Here is a 20,786-nt window from a genome sequence, read left to right on the forward strand (position 1 = left end):
TATACCCCCTGACCTCCACTTGATCGCCGGCGAAACCGTACAAGCAGCCCCCATATGGCCTCAGTTGATTGGGGGATAGTTGTAACTTTTCAAAAGTCGGCCAAAACATCACATCTGCCGAGCTTCCTTGGTCGACCAGCACCCGGTGGACAGTCCTTCCTGCCGTGACAAGCGAGATCACAATAGGGTCGTTGTCGTGAGGCACAACATCCCTAAGGTCTCCTTTGGTGAATGTGATGTCCACGTCTGGTGAGTGATCCTAAAAAACTTCCACCGACATCACCGACCTTGCGTACTTCTTGCGCTGCGATGCAGTACACCCTCCACCTGAGAATCCACCAGCTATGGTGTGGATCTCACCGTGAATGGGCACCTCGTGCTGCTGTCCTTCATTGCCCGCCGGTTGGGGACCTGTTGATTGGCCCGCTTGCTTTTCCAGCAAGTAATCTTTCAAGAATCCACACTTGACCAACTCGGCGAGTTGATATCCCAAAGCCAAACACGAGTTGATAGAGTGGCCAAAGCTCTTGTGGAACTCACACCACGCGTCTAGTTTGGACCCAAAACCTTTTCCATTGTCTTCTCAGGCACCTTGAGCCTGACAGCAATATTCGGGATGGCGATCAGATCGGCCAACCCCATTACGAACTCATACCTTGGCGGGCGATTAGTCTCTCTGGGCCGCCCCGGCCCCTTCCCCTTATTCTTCTTAGGGTCATAAGGATGACGCATCCTTTGGTCCCTCTTCCCCACCGCTGCCTCCATTACCCTCTGTGGCTGGACCCTTGTCTGGATGCGCGGCTTAGCTGGGGCCACGTTTCCCCTTTTCTCGGAGACTTCGCTTTCAGCGGCGATGTGAGCCACGACACGTTGCCGGATTTCAGCAAACGTGGCGGGGTGACTCTTGATAAGCGATTCACTAAAGGGTTCGGGCAACACACCCTTCTTGAAGGCATGTACAAACATTTCCTCGTCTTTACCTGGCAAGCAGACTATCTGAGCTCCGAATCTGTTCAGGAAATCCTTCAGGGACTCCCCTTGGTACTGCCTCACATCGAACAGGTCGTAAGACACCAACGGTGGTGCCTTGCTCACTATATACTGCTCAACAAACATCTTGGAAAACTGCTGAAACGTGGTAATGTGGCCAGTAGGCAAACTGACGAACCAGTCCAGCGCTGTCCCACTGAGAGTGCTCATGAACACCTTACAGTAGACCGCGTCCGACCCCCCGAGAGCATCATCTGGGTGTGGAACGCCGTGAGATGAGCCTCAGGGTCCTCCACACCGGTGAAAGACGCCTTCACCGCCACCGTATTGGCCGGGACCACCGAGTCCATGATCTCTTGAGAAAATGACATGGGAAAGCTACGCGGTGGGGATGGGGGTGCAGATCTGTCCCCGACCGCACGCTCCTCCCGCTCTTGGAGAGCTTTACGCATCTCTTCGTTGACCCTGTTGAGCTCCTCATTCCTAGCTTGCGAGGCCACCAGCGCCTCGTGCATTCTCTCTTGTTCAGAACATGATGCAGCTACGTTTTCCTGCAGCGTCCTCATCATATCCATCACCTGCGTCATAGACACAACATCCTCATCTGTTGACGGCGCGACTGAACTAGATCGCGTTGTCCTCATCCTTTCTCAGCAAACTCAGCAACTCAAAGAAACTCCAAACGAATGGTGAAAACTCCAGAAACTGATTGCGACAACGAGCAGTCGAACAGAAAGCAGCAAAACTTCAACAAACACGAACTATGGTTGGGAATCACCTTTTATACGGCCCCACGGTGGGCGCCAGATAATCCTGCCGGTTGACCTAGCGCAAGAGCGTTGCCTCGTCACGGTCCTCCTCACCAGCTTGACACCACGTGCCCTTTAAGTCCACACCACAAATAGCCACTCTGAGAACCTGAAAAACACAAGGTGGCGCCTCTGCGGTCGGTGGCGCTCCGACGCTCAAGTCAGTGACACGAACACCCAAAAACTGAGAGAAAATATACTCTGTAGAACCGTACTAAAGTGCACACAACCCTAGCAATGAGCCGTAATGAAAAACGTACCTCTGCAAATTCTGTTAAGTTTACCTTTATAGCTAGGTTTTTTCTCTCTCCAGGCAGTTACGCTTTGGACACGTGGCTCGCATCCAACCCTGCATGTGTCACCATCTGGGCTGGGGTCACAGGTAGTACCCAACCTTACACGTGTCATCATCTGAGCTAGGATAACCCGAGCGTCATTTCTCTATTGCATCCAACCCTACACGTGTTATCATCTGCGTTGGAGTAACAGGTAGCATCCAACCCGACACGCGTCGTCATCTGGGTTGGGCCAACTTGAACGTTATTTCTGTGTAGTAACCAGCCGCGTGGCTAAGTCCTCTACTCGAGGAGCAAGCTAGCACGCAATATGCCCTAGAACACCACCTGACAAGGCGAGTATCAGGTGCAGCAAAGTGCGCCATCTCTGTGATATCGCTTGTCGCTAGTGGCACCTTCCTCAACGCTGCGCCATGCATGTTCTAGCTGAGGAAACCTTGCCACCAACGAATGTCCACTCTGGGAATCCTGTCGCTGATGGGCAAGCTGTTCCCTTCAACCCACACGACCTTCACGCCCTATGTTGGCACAACAATCATCTTACTGAAATTATACGCTTGAACTTACCCTTCTAAGCCTCCAACAGCTTCAACTGAGTTTACTGGGAGATCCGGCGATGTGCTCCTCGCGGCAACATCACACCACCTGATCTCCCATTATCTAACACGTCGATGACACACAAACCCGGCGACAACCGGCCACGTTCATTATAGAACGCCAGTTCCATGAATCGGCGAGTATGCTCACTCCTGAACCATTCGTTTCTCACTTGTCCACGTGTTCTGCTGAGCACGCCCCACATGGTCACGTGCCAGGCACGTCATCACAACCGATGACCTGGTCGGTACACTTGCCTAACATGCAACCTATGGTCTTTCAAAGATAAGCTATAAATGAGTATATCATCAAAATGAACAACAACAAACTTACCAATGAAAGGTCTCAAAACATGATGCATGAGGCGCATGAAAGTACTTGGAGCATTAGTTAAACCAAAGGGCATAACTAACCACTCATATAAGCCAAAGTTGGTCTTAAAAGCCGTCTTCCATTTATCACCCGGTTCGATACGCATTTGATTGTAGCCGCTTTTAAGATCAATCTTTGTAAAGATTTGAGAACCATGCAATTCATCCAACAAATCATCAAGCCTAGGTATGGGATGCCTATACTTAATTGTAATGTTATTGATAGCCCTACAATCCGAACACATCCTCCATTTGCCATCTTTCTTAGGGACAAGGATAATAGGCATAACACAAGGGCTCATGCTATCTTGGACCCAACCTTTTTCAATCAAAGCTTCTATTTGTTGGCGAATTTCCTTGGTTTCACTTGGATTGGTCCTATAGGCCGGACGATTTGGTAAGGAAGATCCCAGAATCAAATCAATTTGGTGCTCAATCCCTCTCAAAGGTGGAAGGCCTTTTGGAGGGTCTTGAAACACATCTTGAAACTCCTTTACCAAATTATCCAAGGCATGAGAACTATCAACAAGTGGTTCTAACTTAAGAGGTCTAGAGATAGCTAAGAAAATAGGATTGTGAGCCACTATTTCCCTTTGGACCTCATGCCTAGACACAAGAAGTGTAGGCTTAGGACATTTTTCTTTTTCACTCTTCCTCTTTTTCTTCATTAGAATTTGGTCCTCATGGACTTCCCTTGGAGAGAGAGATTTTAAAGTAACCTTGTGACCATGGAAATCAAAAGAAAGTTTGTTGGTAAAGCCATCATGAAAAACTTTTCTATCATATTGCCAAGGTCTTCCCAAAAGAACATCGGTTGCTTCCATGGGCACAACATCACATAATACCTCATCTTTGTATTTTCCAATTGAGAAATGGATGAGGACTTGTTTATTCACAACTATTTCGCCTACTTCACTAAGCCATTGCAATTTGTAGGGCTTTGTATGAGAGATAATAGGCAAACCAAGTTTATCTACTACTCTTGTACTAGCCACATTAGCACAACTACCCCCATCCACTATTAAGGAACAAATGTTGTTTTGAATAAGACATCTTGTATGGAAAATATTTTCCCTTTGACTTTCATCAAAAGTTTGTGAAACTTGTCCAAGAAGTCTTCTCACAACTAACAAATGCCCTTCAAGTGGACTTTCACTCTCATTCTCACTAGATGCCCTAGAATGTGAAGAATGCTTAGGTGAATCCGAATCATGCTCACTCATGAAGAATACTTAATTATTCCTTTTAGAAGGACAATTAGCTGCAATGTGACCATAACCCATACACTTAAAGCATTTCTTACTAGACGATTTAGTTGGTGATTTAGGCCTAGAAGTAGAAGGCTTAGATTCTTTTAGTTTGAAAGAAGAATCTTTGGAAGGAAATTTAGAAAAAGACTTTTTGTTCTTCCAAGAATTGTTGTAGTAACCATCATTGGGAGCTGATCCTGCCGCTTGACCTAGCGTAAGAGCGTTGCCTCGTCTCGAACCTCTTCACCAGCTTGACTCCACGTGGCCTTCAAGTCCACAACACAGAAAAACCTCTCTGAGAACCTGAAAACACAAGGTGGCGCCTCTGCGGCCGGTGGCGCTCCGACGCTCAAGTCAGTAACAAGAACACCCAAAACTCAGAGAAAATATGCTCTGTAGAACCGTACTAAAGGCATACAACCCTAGCAATGAGCTGTAATGAAAAACGTACCTCTACAAATTCTGTTAAGTTTACCTTTATAGCTAGGTTTCTTCTCTCTCCAGGCCGTTATGCTTTTGGACGCGTGGCTCACATCTAGCCCTGCACGTGTCGCCATCTGGGCTGGGATAGCAGGTAGCGCCCAGCCCTACACGTGTCATCATCTGAGCTAGGATAGCTTGAGCGTCATTTCCCTATTGCATCCAACCCTACACGTGTCATCATCTGGGTTGGGATAACAGATAGCATCCAACCCTACACGTGTTGTCATCTAGGTTGAGGTAACTTGAGCGTCATTTCTGTGTAGTAACTAGTTGCGCGGCTAAGTCCTATACTCAAGGAGTAAGCTAGCACGCAATATGCTCTAGAACACCACCCGACAAGGTGAGTATCGGGTGCAGCAAAGTGCACCATCTCTGTGATATCGCTTGTTGCTAATGGCACCCTCCTTATCGCTGCGCCATGCATGTTCCGACTGAGGAAACCTTGCCATCAACGAATGTCCACTATGGGAATCATGTCGCTGATAGGCAAGTTGTTCCCTTCAACCCACACGCCCTTCACGCCCTATGCTGGCGCAACAATCATCTTACTGAAATTATACGCTTGAACTTACTCTTCTGAGCCTTCAGCAGCTTCAAATGAGTTTACTGGGAAATCCGGCGATGTGCTCCTCGTGGCGACGTCAGACCACCTGATCTCCCATTGCCTAACACGTCGATGACACATAAACCCGGTGACAACCGACCATGTTCACTACAGAACGCCAGTTCCATGAACCGACGACTATCCTCACTTCTGAACCATTCATCTTTCTCTTGCCCACGTGTTCCGCTGAGCACGCCCCACATAGTCACGTGCTAGACACGTCATCACACCCGATGACTTGGTCGGTACAGGAGCATATTTGAAAGAATTTTTCTTAGCAAGTTGGGCTTCCACCTTCATTGCAAGATGAACTAAAGAATCCAATGATGAATACTCTTGTAACTCAACAATATCTTGAATATCCTTCCTTAGACCACTCACAAACCTAGCAATCATAGCTTCCTCGCTTTCTTTCAAATCAACTTTAAGTAAAAGCGTTTCTAATTCTTTTTAATAAGAATCCACACTTAACGTGCCTTGTTGAAACCATTGGAGTTTCAACATGAGGTCTTTCCTAAAGTGGGGTGGCACAAACCTACGACGCATTTGATCCTTTAAAGAGTTCCAAGAGTCCACAAGAGGACCCTTGTGATAGATAATGACCTTTACAACACCATGCCACCATTTCATGGCATAATCACTAAATTCTAAGGTGGCTAGCTTATATTTGTGCTCATCTAGGATATCATGGAGGTCAAAAATCTGTTCACATTTAGCCTCCCAATCTTGATACACATTAGGATCACTATCCTCATTGAAACTAGGAACTTTGACCGAAGGTAGCTTGGCCTTTGCATCTCGGTAATAGCCATCTTCACGTTTATCTTCATGACCATGAGGTCTATATCCATGAAATTGGGGTTGAGGTCTCCTTCTTCTATGGTATTCTCCACGTCCATGATCATTGGAAGAGCCTCTAGATGAAGGTCTATGGTGATGACGCTCTCCACGGATAGAATGAGAGGACCTAGCTTGCTTCATTTCAAGGCTTTGCAATCTTTCCTCCAACCGTCTAATAGCTTCATCTTTTTGTGTAACGGCTTGCTTGGCCTCCTTTAATTCACCAAGGACAGAAGCTTTGCAAGGAGAATGCTGGTTGTAACACTCATCACTGAAATATGAAGCCATTTGGAAAAGAAAACAACAAACAAAGTTAAGAAAACAAAGTTAGCCAAAAGAATTTGGAACCAAACTGCCGAAGTGAAGTGTCACTTAAATCACTCCAAAGAAAGAATACTCCCTTGACCAAGCTGATCTTGAGTAACCTCAAATGAAATATGTAAAAGCAAGAGCACACAATCTTCAAAGCACTTCACCACAAAACCAATGAATAATGAAAGACAAGCAAGAAAAGGTATAAGCAATAAAAGGCTATAACAAAAGGAACACTAGATGTATGACAAACTCAAAGAGTAATGAATAAAAGACAAGCAAGAAAATAAGGTACTCAATGAAAAAGAAGGCACACAAAAGAGACCTAAAGAAAAGCACTAGAGTAATTGAAGAAAACAAAAACAGAGCTACTGGAAAATATTTTTATGCAAACTGTGCTTGATGTTCACTGATTTAACTGGAACGATATAAAGCGAACTGGATTATGAAATTTTAACCACAGAAAGTTCAAGATCTTAGCTCAACAATGGCACTAGAATTACTCAAAAACAATAAGCCAATTAATTGAGATAAATTTTCTAAAATCGCTGCCAGATTACCGTATTTTTTTCGGCAGAATTGCACACTTTTTGTTTTTGATTTATCATTTTTTTTGTACTTTACATTTTGAAGTACTTCTTTTTTTCTACTGTTTTATAACACTTTGAAGAACACAAATCCAGAATTTCAGAAATTTTCAGTGAGTAAATCAATTGCAATAAATCGAAACAGTAAGCACGTTTTGAGAAAAACAGAGGAATCCTAACAAGAATGAAAAACAGAATTAAGAACTAGCAAAGACATAATGGAAATGATGTATAGGAACTTGTATAGATCTAAAATACAAGTATGAACTCAATACTAAAACAGAAAATGCACAAAGGATCAAAAACAAGTTCAGAAAAACTGTATTACACCAAAGCAAGAAACAAAAAATTCAATAAAAGTACTACAAGAAGTGATGAGATTCTTGGAAAAACATGACTATGACAAAACTTGTATGGATTCAAAAAGGAAAATACACAAACACATGATAGGCACAATTAAGAAAACAGCAATAAAACTCAAAATAAGCCTAAAAACAGAAATGTAAACAACAAGAATTATAGAGCTCTTGAAATAAAGTGCAACACAACTCAAAATTAAACAAGAACAAACCTAAACTCTAGATACCACATGATATGATTCCACTAGCCAAATTGAGATGATTCTTTGACATTCTATGGAATCAACTTGAGTTGGAGATAGCTTAGGCACTTTTAATAGAATTGGATCAAGGTTCTATGTTTCAAGAACTCATGAAAACTTGCACCAAAAACCAAACTCATACGGAAGATCCATCTATTGCCAATTGAACCGATTAAATTGTGTATAAAAGCAAAAGGACCGAATAGAAAGCTACATTACTAAAATTGAACCGAACAAAATGCAAGAAATGAAGAAGAAACAACTAGAAACAGCCAAGGAGAACATGAACCGAAGCAAATTCAGAAACAAGCTAGAATACCGAATGAAATTGCTAGAAAAATAAACTAAGACATGTTTTAGATTCAAATGAGCTAGGAGATGAAAGAAAGAAGAACTTATGGAGATGAAGGACTTGGTTTGGTGTTCACGCCACTTGGATGGGGAAGGCTCCAAGATAAGTGAGCTAGTGCCGCCACTTGAGAGAACCAAATGCACTCAAGATAAGACAAGGTGAAGGAGAAAACAAGTTCTCACAATTCTCTCTCAAATTGAGTAGAGTTTCTCTATTACCAATTTCCAATCTGATTTTTACAAAGGCAAACACCTTTATTTATAGCCTAAGAGGTGCTGAAATGAAAAGCTAATTAAACTCAAATTACCCCCTAAATGACATAAAAGTGGCGCCAACTTAGAGCATGAGGAAGGTGTGACTTCCTTTCTTAGTTTGGCACCTCCCTATTACGCCTACACTCCTTTACTAAGCTCACACCCCCCAAGCTTCCTATAATTTTCCTAAACTAAAATCCTAAAGATGCTTTTACAAAAAGAGGTGTCTTATGTTTCCCTCTAAGCACCTTCTAACACAAAGATATTACAAAAAGAGAAAACAACCTTCCATTATTTCCTAATGCCTTGAATTGACTTCTTGTAAGCCTTTGAGGTGGGCTACCAACTCCTTGAGCGTCTAACACTTGAGCCTCTTCCTCTTCTTGTCCTTAAGTATTGGCCTCCATTTGGTCTCTATCTTGATCTCCATCAACTTCGTTGTACACTGAAAACTCAGAGAGGTCGAGATCGGGGAATTTGCAAGCAAACTGCTCCAAAGCATCCCCGAAGCCTGAGGTAAGAGCCTGGGCAGCGTCAAGCTCAAGCTCGTTGATCTTCTCCTTGAGCCCCCTGTTCTCCTCGCGAACCTGCGCAATCTCAAGTTCAAGCTCGTCGGCTTTGTTCTTGAACCCGCTGCTCTCCCCACGCACTTGGACGAGCTCGACAGTAATTTCGCTCAGTTCTTTGGATGCCTTGTCCCGATCTGCTTCAACTTTCCCTAGAAGGGTTTCCCTCTCGGTCGACCTCTTCTCCAGTTTGGCCATCTGGGCCTCGTCAGTTTTTCGGGCCTCCTCCAGCTCTGCGATTCTCTCCTTCATAGGAACGAGCTTTCCCTCTAACTCAACGACGTCCTGAAGTTTGTTGTGCAGTTTCAGGTGCAGTTTAGCTCTGTCCTTGCGCACGCTTCAGAGCTCGTCTTTGAGAGCATTTTCCACCCGCGAAAACTCTAGCCCTTGCATCATCATATCACATTTGACTTTTTCAGCTTCGGCTCTCACGGTGCTCGCCTCCTCCTGATGGATGCGGTTGTTAACTTCGAACTTGCTCAGGGAGTCTTTCAGACCTTCACCGACGATTTGAGGAAGACTCTCGTCGACCATGGTGGTTAGGCGCGCGGTGAAAGACTTCAAGGCTTCCTGGAGAGGAGCTGGAAGGGCTGGAGTTGGGGGAGGAGGTGAAGGTTGATTCTGACCACCACCCTTGCAAGGTTGGATGGCGAGGGGAGCCTCGAGGCGTTGGTGAGGCAGGTAGTTCCGCGGCAGCTTGAGAAGAAGCTTGCGTATTAGCAAGCTACTCGGGTACAGCTTCAGCAGCTGAGACATTTGAAGCAAGAACATCCCCAGCGGACTCGAATGGTGTGGAGGCATTGGGGGGGTTCTCGGCATAGTCGGGGATGGTGCCTTCAGCTGCTGGTGGCACAGCTACAACTCCCCTTTTCCTATTGCAGATTAGCCCATCCTCGGTGCTTTCGTCTGCCTCTTCGTCCGACACTACCCTAGGGGCCTTCCTCTTAGCCCTTTTGGGTAGTAGTTTCTTTCGCTCAGGGGCAGGAAGAGCGGCGGCAGTAGATGGGTCAACCGGCGGAGATTTGCCTTGGGCGGCGGCGATTTCTACAACGAAGTTGGGAATGGTCTAGGAGCCCGTCGCTAGATTGTGAAGTTTGGCTATGGAGCGTAGCTTAGCCATCTTCTCTTTACCCAACATCATATCTGCACAAGAGAAGCTAACGGTCACAAACCAATCCAATTCAAGCAGATGATGATGCACAAGAAAATAAGCAGTGTGAGTCAATGCATGAACTAGCCAAGACGAAAATAATTAAATATGTGACGAAAATAATTAAATATGTGTTGTTTATAAGAATACTATGTTAGTCATTGTTTTCTGTTTATCATTTAAATTTATCTTTTTCTAAACAAATGTATTCAAATAAAGATTGCAAATATCATTCTTAATCTATTGTCAATATTTCTAATTTTTCTTTAACCAGATCAATTTTAATAAATTAAAAATCTCAAATAGTTATTTTTAGTATTTCACGTGGAACAAAAATGATTTTGTCATTATGTTTTGTTTTATTTTTATAATAAATATTATAAATATTGATGAATTAGTTTCTTAAACTTTTTTGTAACAAAATCAAATTAAAAAATTGTAAAACTGAGTTTTGTGTCTTCCCCTTCTATTGCAAAATATTGTCAACTATATGAAAATATTAGAAAATTCAAAATTAACATAATCAAGTATCAAACCACATGTTCACATAAATATATAAAGGAATTGAATGTAGACAATAAAAAAATAACATAAATATATAAAGGGATTGAATGTAGACAATAAAAAAAATAGCAACCCAAACCATTCAAATAATGAGTATAACATCTAATATTTCATACTATCTAATACCCACATTTTTAGTCAATCATACCACCACTTTGTGTTTATTATTTATATAAAAGTTTATTTTACTCATAAAAAAATAATATATTTAATTTTATGTTTTTATATTTTACTTTATAATATTTCTATATAAATTAAATTTGCTTTTATTAACAAATGTTAAACTTCTTATAAAAAAAACTCTCGTACGTTTCACGGGTCCTAAAATTATTATCATATATTATTAATATTTATTTATTTAAAAAATTACTTATGTTCTAAATTTTAAGTTAAACACTCAGGACTTGTTGATATAAAAATAATAATATAAAAATATATTAGTTTTTTTATAATTGAAATTTATAGTTTGTTTGTGGATACAATGATCGACTCCAAGTTATATATATTAAAATAACAATTATAAATGTATTACAACTGAAAATATTATTACTACTTTATATAGTGTTTATACTTTTGATATGGTTTAGTTACTTATACAATAAGTTTTCTAAAATTAACTTATAAATTATGTATTAAGCACTTAATATCTAAATTTACAAATTTTTTTAAATAATAAGATTGAATAATAAATAAAATAACTATGATATTCAATTTTTTTATTTTTTATAATCTTTTTTTCATACTTTATTGGAGTCCATCGTGGGACAAATAGAGTAACGAAAGTTGCAAAAGAAAATGGTATCAAATAGAAACATGACTAACTAGAGGATGACTAAAGCCGAATAAATGATCTTGTTCTTATCCCTATAATGGGAGATGGCTGAGATAAGGTAGAAGAACGAGGAAGAGATACACATTCTTTGAAGGGAGAACAAGGAGATAAAGCGACAAATGACCACAAATAACCAAAACTGAGAAGCAACCAAGTGAGAATGGTGGTACTTAGCAAAAGGAGAACCTAGAGGAACCGTCAACAACTACCCGCTCGACTAGGAACGAAAGCCAGAACGGTGAGTCGCGACTCAATCAATTTGTCCACACTTTTTACACTATGGTGGAATCAGGAGACACCTTTCAACTGATGAGATCATGGGGGTACAACTACCCCTAGCCTGGAATAGACTAAATGTGGATCGGTACGACGAAACCATAGATCTGGACGAACATATGAACATCTAAACCACAGATTCAGATGATTCAATTCTATTTTGAGTGTTTCCTACCCCACTGAAAGGAGGAACCCTTAACTGGTTTACAAGGCTTCCTCCTTATTCCATCGAATGCTTTGAAACCTTAACGTTCAAGTTTGGACATAGTTCGCAACGAGTTGCCCAAATCACCTAACCACCACCCAGAGAAAGGAAAGCCTTTTAGGGTATTCATGGAGAGGTTTAACAAAATATCACTGAACATTCATAATCTAAGTTTGGAGGTGGCTATGCATCATATGATAACGACACTATGACTGGGATCTTTTGCCGCTAGCCTGTGCAAGAAGTCGATGTTTGACATGGATGAATTACGACGATAAGCAGCAAAGTTCATACAGATTGAAGAACTTTGAGACTACCTAAATCAAATCCGGACTGGGGAAGATAAGGAAAAATGGAAAGGTAAGGCAAAAAATAAGTGGTGGCTGATCTACATTTGACAAAAATTGGAAGGCTCGAGGACCTTGTTTTCAACATTACACTCCTCTTAATATTGATCGGGGCTGGGTTTTACAGGAAGCTTTGAATGCCGATCTCCTACCCACCCCAAGGAAGGTATCAATCCCTAAGGATGCTGACATGACTAGAAAATGTCGGTATCATTACAATTTTGGACATATGACTTAGGAATGTCAAAATGTGAAAGATAAGATTTAGGAACTTATTCAGGCCGAACACTTACGCAAATTCATGCAAGGAGACAACTGCAACTTGAACCATTTGCCCCAACACCATGAAGAGCCATCAAAAAGAGATGAAGGACGCAAGGATTATTATCCCAAGCGAAGCCATGATGAGAGTGATAGTTGTTGTTTTGCTGTCAAATTAAATTGATTCCAGCGTAGACCTGTCTAACACTAGAGAGATGATAGTATAATTGTAGTCAGATGACCCCCAAGTCGTCGCCCAATGAATCCAATAGTGAAATTAGTAAATCAATGTCTAGAATCTATCTACAAGCAATAAAAGTTAGCAATAACAATAAAGATAAAATGGGGTTGAAAGAGTTGTGCAAAAACTATAAAAGAGATTAAAACAGAAAATAAAAAACGGTTGATCCCCAAGTTCTTCCACCATCGAATTCTTCACAGGTTCTCTAAAGATTAATCATTTCTCAATCCTCCAACAAAACTAAACCAGATTGAACATGCGCTAATCTAATTCAACTGAAGCTTACCAGTAAAGCATGAGTCTACTGGTTTAATCAACATCCACTTTGTTCCATGCATATACTCCATGGGAATGCTTATATCCTTTCTCTTGAATTATGCGCCCAAGAAATTAATTAAAATAATGCAAACTAACTAAGAAACCAAAGTTTAAGATAAGGAAGACTCTTAATCACGCGTTCAAGTACTTCTTACAAAAACTAGTTTTCCAGGAGATTAGAATATTAAAACAACTGCTATAGAGAATTAAAAAAAGAATTTTTATTGAACAAAACCTCAAAACTCAATGGGGAATTACAAAGGAATCAACCAAAAAGGTTTAGCCTTCCATGCGGAGGCAAAACAAAAGAATTACATAGAAGAAAAGAAACTAAGAAAACCCTATAAAGCTCCCTCTTTCTCCTTGATGCTTGTGTCCTTTTATAGGCTTTTCTGCTCCAAGGATCTCGGGAAAATATTGTAGTTTAGATTTTGTTAACAGTTTCCAACTTTCCATAATTCTTGTATTTTGCAGAAGATTTGCTTCCAATTGTGTTTCTGAGATATTGTAGCTTTTATTTCCTTCTTCTTCTTCTCAGATTTTGTTTTCTGTTTTGATTCAAAGAAGCAACTTGGACTTTTGCATATTTGGCCTTTCACAAAGGTAAACACTTCCTTCAGAATATTTACTATAAAACCACAAAATTAACAAAAATAATAGTTAAGGCCCAAATAAACCTAATTATATGAATATTAATTAAAACAATAAATTTATTTATTATTATAGTCCAATAATCTATGATTAAAGCTATTGAGTCTGAATAAATATATGCTCATTAGAGAGACAACTAGAGCAACACTTTCGGACGAGTGAACCCTAAAGTAGAGATGATCCGATATGATGAAGCAATAAAGAAGTCAGTAACACAATAACATGTGGCTTCGTGCGAGGAGGATGTTCAAGCTCTGCCCCGAAAGGAACACCTTCATGTCGTGCAATCTGTGAACTTGGCCTTTGTTGCAACCTGACTGAGGATGCCCCCCATCACCTTTATAGATGGGAATTTCAAAGTGATTGATCTAGCATAGGATGACCCCATGGTCATCACAGTGGGCATACAAAATTTTGGAATTATGAAAATACTTGTTGATCAGGGGAGTTCAGTAGATATACTTTATTAAAAGACATTAAAAAAGATGAGGATATTTGATGGAGATAAAAAAGAAGAGGATTTTACTAATGGAGGAAGAGGCCATCCACTCAAACATTTAAAGTTCTTCCTTCTAGTCTTCTAAAAAATTAAAGAAGAATTAAATAAAGAGCGGATCAAGTTCAAAGCCAACAAGAAGACTACATGCACTCAAGAATGGGCTCCAATTAATATCTTTCTTTGTAATTTCTTTTGTATAAATTTGTAAAACATATATGAGTAGTGTTTAGGAAGGTACTAAGAGGGAAACCAAAAAGACACCTCTTTTGTAAGTACCTTAGGCGTTAGTTTTTAGGAAGAAACTAGAAAGGTGTCTCTTCACACTCCTTTAGACGCTAGAATAGAAGGAGTTAGAAGGTGACCTTTCAAAAGCTTCTCTTGTACTTTGTGACCGGTCTTCCTCATTATAAAAGGGAGGCTTAGGTCTTTGAAATAATAAGATTGATTTTGTGAGTCACTACAAGAAAAATCCCATTTATCTACGAAAGAAATCCGTAGGTAAATCAACATTACCTACGAAAAAAAATCCATATGTAATGTACAGTTCGTAGGTAATATCCATTGACTCTAAGTCCGTAGGTAATGTAAATATAATTTATTTTTAACATTTTAATTATTAATTGAATCTTATTTTTTATTTTCAATTATTATATATGCTATGACAATTATAATTAATGTTAGAACTAAACTATAGCAGGTGGGACTCGAAGTCAAGTCCTTTGAAGATGTTCATAGAAGCTTTAACCATTACTCCAGTAAAGATTTGTTGTCATGTTATGATTATTATTATACTTATGAGTATCATTATCAATATTAATATAATTAATAAAAAAAATTAATAACATTCTTCATATATTTAATATCATTATTATTATTAAATATTATTAATATCATTAATATTATTAAATATTATTAATATTATTAAATATTATTAATATTATAGCATATTATTAATATTATTAAATATGATTAATATTATTAAATAATATTAATATTATTAAATATTATTAATATTATTAAATATTATTAAATATTATTAATATTATTAAATATTATTAATATTATTAAATATTATTAATATTATTAATATAATACTAATTATATTATTTAAACTATTATATTAATATTATTAATTTTATAGTATTAATAATATATATAAATTAGTTATGGTTATTATTATTTATGAATATTAATTATGATTTTATAATTCTTCATATTATATTTGGTAGGTAATAGAGATCCATAGGTGATAGTTTGTAGGTAATAGAGATCCATAGGTGATAGTTTGTAGGTAATAGAGATTCGTAAGTAATAGTTGGTACGTAATAGAGATCCGTAGGTAAAAGTTGGTAGGTAATGAGATTCGTGGGTAATAGTTGATAGGTAATGCTGAATTTACCTACGGATTCAGAATCTGTGGGTAATGTTCGTAGGTAATATCCGTAGGTAATACTGAATTTACCTACAGACTCAGATCCGTAGGTAAAAATTCGTAGATAATACTGATTTTTTTTTGTAGTGAGTATTGAACCTCTACCAAATTGGTGAGTGATTGAGAGAGACTTGTGTCTTCTTCTCTTCTAGTCTTATCTTGAGTGAATTCTTGGTCTCTCAAGTGGCGGCAACAACACTCATCTTGAAGCCAACCATCCTTCAAGTGGCATGCACATTTCCAAGAGTTCCAACCACATAAGTTTCCTTGTCCTTTTCATCTTCTTCTTCCATTTCCATCCCAAAATAAACTCTAAAACATGTCTTTGTTGTTTCTTGTTGATTCAATCGGTAGAACTTGTTTAGTTTGTGTTTATATTCGGTAGTTTGCTTTAGTTTTCTTTTCTTGTGGTTTTAATTGTGTTTCTTGGAGATTCAATCGGTGCTTTTGTGTTCTTCCTTGTTTCAAACAGTTCATATGACCAAAAATGGGTTTCTATGTGAGTTTGGCTTGGTTACTTGTGTTTTGGTGAGTTCTTGATTGATTAAGAACATTGATCCAATTCTTAAAAAGTGCCTAATCATATTCCAACTTTTATTAAATCCATAACATGTCCTTATCATATCTCTATCATGTTATTGGGATCATATCAATATTGGAGGCAAAAATCTAGTCGTACGATGACCAACTTGTTTGTTTTTCTGGCGAACGGGTGGACACATGAGGTTACATTGATGTCTACACCATGTTTAGGGAGGAAAATAATCTTACTCAGACTATCAGGATAAGATATCTATTAGTTCAAGCCAATACCTCCTACCACATTTTGTTGGGAAGACTGTCTCTCAACCATTTGGGAGTCATAGTTTGAACACCACACTTGGCCATGAAGATCCCGTCGGCCTCCGATGATATCATCATGGTACAAGTGGACTAGAAGGTGGCAAGGGAGTGTTACACGTCTAGCTTGAAGGTGGAACCAAGAAATAAAGAACCCATTGCTCCAAGGAGGGAGCATACAGTCGCTTTTGTGGACCTTGATCTCAGGATGAAAGACATCCGGTTAAAGCTAGGGGAAGACCTCAAAGTTTTCCTATTGCAAGATGTCGAACACTCTACTAACATGGAAACGTTGTTGTCAGCAAACGATGCTACCATCTTAAGTCGAACGTCAGTATAAAATGTTGATCCCTTTTCCTGGACCTTATTCGACATGCCCAGGGTAAGCCCCCCAAAGTCATTACACATAGGTTATTAGGGTATAAAGAAGCTCGACCAGTCGCCCTGAAAAAAAGGAAAAAGGTTGAAGAAAACGTAACTTTGCGAAAGCGGAGACCAATAACTTCCTAAATGTAGGGTTCATCTACGAAGCACAATACACCACTTGGTTAGCCAATATGGTGATTGTGAAGAAGGCAAATGGGAAGTGGATGATGTGCACGAACTATACATACTTGAACAAAGCTTGCCTAAAGGATGCTTACCCGTTGTCGAGTATTGAGCTCTTGGTAGATGGCGTAATCAACCATCGTGTGCTAAGTTCCTTAGATGCATATTCTGGGTATAGTTAGATTCAGATACATCAAATGGACAAGGAAAAAAACAACCTTTATGGTCTACTGTACTAACTTTTACTACAAAGTAATGTCATTCGGTTTGAAAAATGTTGGGACCACATACCAAAGGTTAATGGATAAGATCTTCAAAAGGATGCTCGACCAATATTTCGAGGTATATGTTGATGACATCATGGTGAAATTCGACTCTTGTGTACAATATGTATAAGACTTGCAAGAAGTTTTCAAAGCACTATGAAATCACAAAATGAGGTTAAACCCCGAGAAATGTGTGTTCAGGGTCGAAGGAGAAAAATTCTAGGCTTCATGCTAACGCACCGTGGCATCGAAGTCAATCTAGAAAAATGTAGAGCAACCACAAAAAGGAGGAGTCTCTTAAATATAAAAGAAGAGCAAAAACTGATCAGCCAATTAATGACATTGTCCAAATTTGTCCCAAAACTTGTGGAAAAAAACAAACTGATCGTCCAACTACTGAGGAAGGCCTCCAAGTTCAATTGGAACCCAAAACGTGAAGAAATATTTCTTCAACTAAAAACTTCCTCGCATCACCACAGTAATACAAAAGTCAGATCCATCAGTAAAATCATTGTGCACTTATCGGTATTAGACGAAACCATCAGTGCAACACTTGTCCAAGATGTTGATAAAGAGGAACGATAAATATACTTCATTAACCAAATCTTACACGGTGTCGAGACCAAATATTAGATGATAAAAAAATTCACCTTGACGCTCGTAATCATTGCTTAACAAATGAGGATGCATTTCCAAAATCACAAGATAATAGTGAGATCGGACTACCCCATCATGAAAATCTTGGCTAAACTTGACTTGGCCGGAAGGATGATTGGATGGTCATTAGAATTATCAAAGTTTGATATCCGGTATAAGTCGACGGGGTAATCAAATCACAATGTTTGGCTAACTTCTCGACAAAATTAAGCCCGAAACCCAATGATGAAGACACAATGGATTTTACGTGTGGACGAATCGTCCAATACAAAATCATGTAGAATTAGAGTTGCCTTAGAGAGACCAGGTGATGGAAGAAGTTCCGTCATGTGTGATGAAACTTGAATGATGGTGGCGGAAGCATATGAAAGAGGCGTGCAAGGATCTCCTAAGAGGTGTGGTATCCTTGAAGGTGCATGAGATGTATAGTGAGTAATAGGTGAGGCCTAATCACTTGGAGGGTGAAGAATGAAGATCAAACTTCTATCCTAGGGAGAGTAGGAGACATGAGTGTAATTGGCACAAATTTGGCAGCAATTCACTCATATGATTAATCTTGCAATTACATGAGTCAAACCCTCTTATTTATAGTGTTTAGAGGGCTGGAAATTCAAATGAAAGTGGAGGGAAATTCAAATGAATTCCCTCCCAAAAATAGAGCCCAAAGAAGCACATGGGAGGGGTGTGGCTAGTTTTGCATGCTCACCCCTCTATGGGCTTTCTAGACCAGCCTCGGTAAATTTAGAGGTTTTTAGAAACTCTAAGTTTACCTAGGTTGGTGTTTTAGGTGCCAAAATTAATTCTAAGAAAAATTACAAATAAAGTTCCTATGCTAATTTTGACAAGAAATTAAAGTCTACTCTACATTAGAGCTTATGGCATTTTGAACATGTATAAGAAGGTTTCTCTGCCATCAATAGCAACATTCCAGTCTTCTTGGATCCTCTTGGCCATGGCTCTAGTGGTTGGCCCAAATCTACCATTTGGTGGGCTTGCATGTGGGCTTGTGCTTGAGTCTCTTTCATCATCCCCTCCCTCTTGAAAAGGATTTGTCCTCAAATCCAATGCTTCTTCTTCTTTATTATTATGGGGATGTATTGTGGCTGGATGGTATCCATCATCTCCTCCTTCTTGAGAGGATCTATCCTCAGATCTACAGGGTCGGTCTCGAACAATAACCTTATTCTTGCTTTGACAACTATGCTCGTCCTCCTGGATCAAATGTCCATCTATGGGAGTCATCAAACAAAGCAAATGAGTTAGTTTGAGCAGTTGTATAAAAATAAATTTTATTAAGTTGTCATTCCTCTTGTTTTTCTATTGTTTTTGGCAACTTCTCATAATATTTCTTTGTTTGTTGCTGTATTTGTTCTTTAATCCTCTCATGCATTTTTTTTAACAAATTCAGTTTTTTTTACTCCTTCCTTAGGCACAAATTCTTGTGGATTATGAAGTAAATATAAAGGAGAAAAAAGATTAAACCCATATACAACCTCAAATGGAGAAATATTAGTAGTTTTATGAACTACCCAATTGTATTCAGACTTAATATGGAAAAGATACTCATCCCTAGATTTGTGGTTGACTCTCATGCTTACCCTAGGGATAGTAGAAAGAGCTATATTTTCAACTTCATTTTGACCATTCGTTTTAGGATGATAAGAAATTGAAAATTTCAACTTAGTTCCAAGTTTTTCCAAAAGAATCCTCAAAAAATGGTCTTCAAATTTTGGATCTCTATCTAAAACTATGCTTGGAGATAAACCATGAAGTCTTACCACTTCTCTAAAGAAGAGCCTATCCACAACCATAAAAATGGAATCAAAACCTTGTGTTGTCCTAGGAAGTTCTAATATAAAATCTATGCTTATGTCTTCCCATGGAGCACTTGCAAAAGGTGAAGGAGCATAGAGTTCATGAAACATTGCCTTAGAGTTAGTTTTTAAACAAGAAATGCATCTATGGTAATGTATTTGAACATCTTTCCTCATGGGTGGACAAAAGAATTTTCCTTTGAAAAGCTCTAGAGTTTTATCAACTCCAAATTGGCCCATGAGTTCTCCTTTATGAAAAATATTTTTTTTATGTGTGAAGGTAGTCTCGTTGGTACGACCTTTGAGCATGGAGTTTTTAGCAATTTGCAATGGTCGTCTCAATAACACATGACAAGTTTCTTTAGGCACTACATCACATAACATTTTATCTTTGTAGATGCCTATAGATAACTCGACCTTCACTTGTTGGTGATTTCTTAGCATATACTCAAAATAAACTACTACATATTTACCTATGCAATTCTTAAGGACATGATGCATAAGCCTCATGAAAGTGCTAGGTACATTAGTGATTCCAAAAGGTTTCACTAACCACTCATATAGTTCAAATTTGGCCTTAAAAGTAGTTTTTAATTCTTCACCGTCTTTGATTCTTATTTGGTGATATCCACTTTTAAGATCAATTTTGAAAAATGTAATGGACCCATGCAATTCATCAAGCATATTATCAAGTCTAAGAATTGGATGCCTATATTTGATGGTGACATTACTGATGGTTCTACAATCATAACATATTCTCCATTTTCCATCTTTCTTTGGCACCAACAAAATAGGTAGAACACAAGAACTTAGACTCTTGCGAACCCAGCCCTTTTCCAACAATTCCTGAAATTGTGATTCTTACTCCTTAGTATCGTCATGATTAGTCCCATAAGTTGGTCTATTTGGTATACTAGCCCCTAGAACTAAATCTATTTGATGTTCTATACCCCTAAAAGGTGAAAGTTCAAT

At 39.1% G+C, this 20,786-nt stretch overlaps 1 protein-coding gene across 1 annotated transcript; it reads right to left on the bottom strand.

The window, feature by feature from the left end:
* Positions 1-549: 549 nt before the first annotated feature.
* LOC137839444 (uncharacterized) lies at positions 550-1,200 on the bottom strand. The gene has a single exon (XM_068648559.1). The coding sequence runs from the start codon at positions 1,198-1,200 to the stop codon at positions 550-552; it is 651 nt and encodes a 216-aa protein (XP_068504660.1).
* Between the last annotated feature and the right edge of the window lie 19,586 nt (positions 1,201-20,786).

This window comes from Phaseolus vulgaris, chromosome 3, assembly GCF_000499845.2.
Source record: "Phaseolus vulgaris cultivar G19833 chromosome 3, P. vulgaris v2.0, whole genome shotgun sequence".
Classification (NCBI taxonomy): Eukaryota; Viridiplantae; Streptophyta; class Magnoliopsida; order Fabales; family Fabaceae; genus Phaseolus; species Phaseolus vulgaris.